General features: G+C 44.8%; 1 protein-coding gene across 9 annotated transcripts in view; it reads right to left on the bottom strand.

Moving 5' to 3' along the window:
• LOC116842358 (cadherin-99C) overlaps nucleotides 1-6,810 on the bottom strand; it is a 157,605-nt gene that overhangs the window by 14,743 nt on the left and 136,052 nt on the right. For 4 of the 9 annotated variants that reach the window (XM_032811462.1, XM_032811465.1, XM_032811464.1 and 1 more), the window contains one exon: nucleotides 581-730. In XM_032811462.1, the coding sequence (XP_032667353.1) occupies nucleotides 581-730 (150 nt within the window). Of the gene's footprint in view, nucleotides 1-580; nucleotides 731-4,082; nucleotides 6,513-6,810 lie in introns of those variants that run through there. The other 5 variants (XM_032811467.1, XM_032811466.1, XM_032811470.1 and 2 more) reach the window with 3 other exon arrangements.

The following is a 6,810-nucleotide window of genomic DNA, read 5'->3' as shown; positions in this document are numbered from 1 at the left end:
CCCCCGATTCGATCAATTCGAATACATGCGAGGATAATAATGACGCTGATAAATACGTAAATAAATACCGTGCTCCACGCCGCACAATGCGGCCAAACGATATTTTGTGTTTCGAAAAAGGTTGCAGCCTCTCGAAATTTTGGCAGAGTTCAATGCTGTTTTTTTAATGAAAGCTAGTGAAATATAGAACAATTTTGTCAAGGAAGCCCAAGAAAGGTACGCAAAAAAGATGTTAAATATTTTAGAGAATTTAATACTCAAAAACGCGTAATAGAGTTGTAATAAACCAAGACATTGTAAATAAGCTTTTGATCTGCTCAGATCTTTACATAATTACAATTATTTTATTCGCAATAAATGAAATAGAGTTATCTACTGTTTGGTTGAAAGAGAATTTCTAAACTTAACTTTTTTGTGTCTAATTTAATAGAAAGAAAATAAAAACAAAAATCTGACAAAGTTGTTCTAAATTTCATTAACTTTCAAAAAGAGAAAAGCATCGAGATCGGCCCGAATTTCGAGGCTTTGTAGCCCCTTTTGACACGAAATGTCATTTGACCTCATTATGCAATCTACTTACCGACGCCGAGTACTCCGGATTAATGCAGGCGCCATCCAAAAGCATGCAACCTTGATAAATAAAGGACGGATCCTGGTCGTCGTCGTCCCGAATGTTGACTGTCAACGTAGTCGTGGACGTGAATCTTTCACTGATGTTCCTCGCCCGATCCTGCAGCCAAGCAATTAGAGCACGCCGAGTTAAATGCAAATCGTGACACGTCGCGAATGATGTCGGGGATTTCGACTACCAACGCATTTCTACGCTCCACGGGCGTAACTCACTTATTATTACTCGCTGCCTTATCATAATCTTATCACATGATTCGTCGAATACTTTTCATAATCATAATACGAACATCCTCAAGATCCCTTGAACAATTTACTTAAAGATGACATATGATGTCATTTAGTTATTCTTCATTAATTTCTTGTCGATCTATGCATTTCGTATCTGTCCTCATCGTGGAAAGAAGCATGACAAAATACCGATGAAAATATATCTCCAGCCAGTTTTTTCTCCTTGTGGCTCATAAATAAAAGCCTGGACGGCGCGCAAAAACGGACGCCGGTCGACGGCGAATCACGGTAGACGTGCAAAAACGATAACACGCCATTAATCTCTGCGATTCCGATGCGTCACGATCATATTGACATTTTCAATAGTCGCCACGTGCACCAAAAGGAATATGTAAACGTTACAGTTCCTTTTTTTCAGCCTCATACCACTACGGCTCTGTATACCAGTTCTGCCGTCGCCTCGGGAGAGAGCCTCCCGTTCCTTTCTCCCTCGTCTCTTCCGCTCTCTTCTGTGACCCTATTTATGCGATAACCGGCCTGAGCTGCCTACAGAGCGTTTTGAATAAACGTATCGCCACAACTTCTTCTGTGCTAAGTGAGAAGGTCGCGGGACAAAGTTTTGAACTTCAGATCACATTGCGATTCATAAAACGCAAATTGCAGCGCAATTAAGTTATAATGATAACGTAACGTTTTGCCTTTTTCAACGGGCGAAATCTCTCGTGACTTCGTAGGCTCTTCTCCTTTTTTTCTTTTTTTATAAAACCGATCATCTCGCGGCGCGATGCGCACGATACGACTCATTGAAACGTCCGCGTCACGAGGTTTCCTCGTGATAGAGTTTTTCTACGCGAAGGGAGGCAAAACACGCGGAGAGAACAAACACGACGCCGACGCCATCAGCTGTCAACGCGAGACCTCTCACTCAACGTCCCGCGCGCGAGTCGGCGCATCGCGCGACGCGAAGCGCAAAACGTTAAGTGAGAAGTATTTGCGCGTGAGTCATACACACACGTCAAGTCCATACACCAGAAGCGCATCGACGCGGAACGTTATCCCTCGTGGCGGATCGGGCGCACGTTGCGCCTCACTAAAAGGAGCAGTGCCCGAGCCAGAAGTCGGTCATTTGTTCCACATAATATTCAAATGAGCCGCACCTGCAGCGCGAGCGCGCGCCGAGAGCGCGGCTTAATCCGAATCGAGAGATCGATCGCGTCGTCGACGGGGAAGATTCGCCGCGATTATGCGAGACCGTGCCCGATTTATCTCGTGGCTCTCGGGAGAGCGAGAAAGCGAAAGACTGAGGGAGAAGGAGAGAGAAAGAAAGGCAGAGGAAGAGAGCTCCTCTGCGCGCGGCGGCGGGATATAACTATTACCCTTGACCACGGTGCGCGCCGACGCTATATCCCGTATGCCAATAGTAATAATGGTGCATCCGCCGGCTCATTTGCCTTTTTCATTTCGTCCCGCTCACGGGGATCAGCCCCGCTCGGGGGATCGTTTAATGACATCGTTGCCGGCGCGTAGCGCACCACCTTCTGGTTCAATTGCATTTTTGCTTTTCCCTCGACGCCGATTACGTGCTCGTGCAATTTCGAACATGCACGAAATTGCTAGTAGCGTCGAGGAGAAGAACGTAGAATTCCTCGAGTTGGACATCGTCCGCCATTTGTAGGGAGAAAGTGCGTGAGGGAATAAGAGGAAGAGAGAAAGAGAGAGAGCTTCGTGCTTCGTCCTTTCAGTCCTAAACTGGTTTCCTCTCACTTCTACTAGAGTTTCTCTCTCACTCGCGCTCACGCCGAACCTAAAAATGGCGGATAGGATGCGGACCAATCAGGAGTCATCATTCTTTGTTCTAAGTCTGACTAGAGGAACTCTAGGAGCACGAGGACGAAGCTAACGACGGCGACGGAGGTAACGACGGATATACGTCTCGTGAATGTCACGAGATAGTAATGCACCGATGTAATCCATTCTGTCGAGAGCACAGCTCTGACCTGTGCAAGTCGTTGATCTCGGATGATATTCTCTGTTAAATACAAAAACTGCTACCTGGGATTAGATTTCAGTGAAAATCGACGCGGCGACAGTAAACCAAGAGAACATTATTACAAGAGGTAACTGCCTAAATGGAAATTATTAGAATAAAATAAAATTGTCGAAAAGATAACTTTTGAACAAATGGTGGAAGCAGCGAACAAAATGATATTGCATGCAGCTAATTAATTAATAACAACTGTATGGCTTGAATAAACTATGAATCTGTCGACAATGAAATTTAATCGCATCGTAATTGATATTATTAATTATCTTCTTTTTAGTAGAATAATTAAATTGTATGAGCCTGAATAATGTTTCAATGTAATATGCCGCAGTAATCGCAACAGTATGATGACGTAATAGAATCGATCCCGTGAAACAGTCGCTCAAAGTGACGGCTAAATGATCGCTTACAAGAAGCCATGGCCGGAGGCGGCTCTAAAACTAACGAGATCCCAAGATGGAGAGCATCTATTGTGGTCTAGCGTCAGGCCTTCACCCATGCATCTTTCGGAAGGAAAAAGTGCTTGTTCCTGTAGTCTAGCCTAAGGAAAATATTTATTGCGATCCACTAAGGTCTTTGCACCGGCGAGGATAACTTAAGCATTCGCTCAGTGCGCCCCACGGTAGAGCCGCTTCCAGCTACGATCGCTATCGAATGAGGTCTTGAAGATACAACTACAAGTCGATCAGTTCTGATTTGGAAAAATGCTACGTTCAATTATTCTACTTTATGAGAGACGAAACTTCTCTCTAACTTTCTCTAACTTTAAGTATATATAAATGGAATTTTTCTTCGCCTCTAAAAGAATTCTCTTGAAACCAAAAGATACCACCAAGGATGAGATTGTATTTTCTTGAGTGTAACATTCGTGAGTGCAACGAGCGAATGAAACTCTCTACTCGCGCGTTTTCCTCTCGAGAACCATCGAGACGCGAGGGAATCAGGAAGATTTAAATTGTCGCGCTCTCCGTCTCGAACACATCGTTCAACTTAGGCTAAACGATCGAGCGCGCGCGCTAAAATCAACACTTCCAACAGACACGTTCGTATCGGGTGTGGAAAACAAAACGCCACGACGTTACTTTCTATGATTGATCTCTGGTTATTTATCTTCGGTCCAGATTTCAGCGAAAGTAGACTCGGCCGTTCGTACGTGCGACGCGCGAAATAATTCACTCACCGTTGACAAATCAGCAATGTCATCGCCAATGCCGTCGCCGAGGCTCGGACTAATGCGTATTAAAGCGACAACCAGAAACGCTCTTAGCGAACCAAGGAGCTCCATTGTCGGTGTCACGAGTCACGTTCAGTCGATGGTGCGTCTCGAATCCGACTCCATACAGGTCTTTGCATTCTCGTTGAAAGGCGCGACGCGTCAAGGAACGGATTAACAGCCCCGATAATGAGAGGATCTTTTCGGCAACGACACGTCACGAGACTAGAGAGAACGAGATAGAGAGAGAGAGAAAGAGACAGAGATGCCACGATCCAGGATCCAAAGGAATCTCGGGAATTAGCACATAATAAAGCGCAGTGACGATAGGCGTGTCCCTCGCTATCGTCCCACATGCAACCGGCAATTCCTGCGTCGATCGTTGAGTCGTGCATGCATCCTTAGCGCGCGGGCCGTTAACTGCGCTCGTTAAGTTACGACATTCCTATGGGACCATATAAATCATGCCTCCTTTAATCGACCAGACGAAATACGTTCTCAACTCGTTCACGCCTCGAGCCTACGTTAAGCGAATCCGCCGTATACCGTGGAATTAGCGATTAAGCGACGTTTTTAACGGCGCGCTGCTAATCATTCGTAATATTAAGCCATGGTGATTCCGCTGCGAAACACGAACGCATTCCCCCAGCCGATAAAACGAACTTTATATTATTTCAAACATCGCGAATTTTTCAGCACACACACACACACACACACACACACACAGAAAAATCACCCTACTGCTGAGCAAAACGATTGCTTTACTTTTCTTCTTCTAAGCAATAGTTATCTTTAGTTTCATCATTAGTTTCATCAAGAATATCTTCTTGATAATAATCATCAAATAAATGTAGTCATCACAAATTTTAGAAAAACTCATGATATTATTATACGAAAAAAAAATTAATTGGATTAATCAATACTTGTGATCAACTTTTGTGATAGACTTGCGAATATACGAACTTGTGCAGTAACCTGCAGCAAGTAACATTTATTCAGACGCAGTGTCCATTTTTCTGTGTGCACATGGCACAAATTGTACATGCAATGTGCATTCGCGCCAATCTTTGCATTATTGGTAAGGCGTCGATACTTTATGCGCCGCCAATATTTCCATTTCCTCGTCTCGCGATATCTTTCCCGTTATTCCCTCCATTGTCGGGCCGGCGCGGCGCATCTTTCATTATTGAGAGCTCTCCGCGAGCGGCGAGTGTCACTTTGAGAGCGACGAGTCATTTTGAGAGCGCATTGTCGAGCGATGAACCGCAAGAAGAGAGCAAATCTTCGATGTTACGGGCGACGTATCGGCGTGATCGAGTTGTTCCGCGATGTTTTCAGCGCGGCAACCGTCCACGTCATCGCGGCACCGGGGGATTAGGCTTTACGTAACGTTGGATCATTTACATCGGTATCATCGCGGACGGCACGGAATATTCCGTCACGTACGGAATGGCCGATGCATCGTCGCAGTTTCGTCCGCCTACAATCTGCGAAACGCATCCCCAAGCGTCGGTACCCGATCATGCGTGCGGATCGACCAACGGCCGCGAAATCGGCGCCCCGCGGGCTCTCCGCAAACTTTCCGACTGCACTTTGCGCGATCTGCACACACACACACACACACGCGCATATAAACATATACACAGGCATAGACGCGTCCGCTTTTTCCCGGTCCGATAAAATCGCCGTCGCGGATCGTCGGCGAGATTACCGTGTAAAATTTCAAGCGCGGCGCGGCTCGGCTAGTTTTGCGCAAAACTGCGGGACGTTGTATCCTTCGGGCCCCGATGTCTTATTGGGACCGAGTCACACCGATACTCTCAGTCGACATTCGCCGAAGGCGGAAGCGACCGATCTGTAATCAACGTTTCGCGACGCGCGCGCGCGCGTTCCTTCGCCGTCGTCGCGAAGGACTCCATACACAAGTTGTTCCGGAAGTCGCTTGCTTCCTCTCGCGCAAATCGCGAGCCGTCCATTACGTTTCAGCACACGTAATGTCCTATTTATTCCGCCGCACATGCTCGAGATCGCGAGCGTTCCCGTCGCGCTGTCCGATGTGCCGTTTGAGATTTCCACTCTCCTCCGCGCTTTTTATATTTCTCACCGGATCCTCTCTCGAACATACACGCGTTATTCGAATTAGTAAAACTACTGTAGTGTCATCTCGATGATTTTCGAGGCAAATGTTTGATTGAAACTCCCATATAATTATGAAATTGATGACTGTTGAAACCTCTACGATTGAAACTTTTTGAAATTCATTTTCTTGACACACTGAGAAAAAAGCGTTTGATATTTGTAACTACAATCGTATAGCAAGAGATTTAGAGAAGTTCAGAGACTATTTTTGTAGTAAATATTACTGCAGCATTAACGATTATAACCTTATATGCATGTTGCTACTATTATTTTTTGTTAGACCTACAAAAAATATATTTGAAGTAAAAAAAATAAAAAAAAATATATATATATATATATATATATATATATATTTATTTATTTATTTATGATTCTATACGTGACGATATTACATTAATTCTGATTATTGATTTGTCGATTATTTTAGCTAAAGAAAATGTTCATTGATCAATACGCAACATTAATCGAAATTCCGTGAAATTTTCTATTAAAATTAAAATTCCCCATAACTTTCCATCGCAAAAACGACAAGCTCGGAACGACAAGCTCATTCCGG

Source organism: Odontomachus brunneus, unplaced genomic scaffold, assembly GCF_010583005.1.
Source record: "Odontomachus brunneus isolate Ranch 3 - 2012 unplaced genomic scaffold, Obru_v1 Obru_scaffold_024, whole genome shotgun sequence".
In the NCBI taxonomy this organism is placed as follows: domain Eukaryota; kingdom Metazoa; phylum Arthropoda; class Insecta; order Hymenoptera; family Formicidae; genus Odontomachus; species Odontomachus brunneus.
The sequence above is the reverse complement of the archived record's forward strand: the minus strand, read 5'-3'. Positions and strand labels throughout refer to the sequence as shown.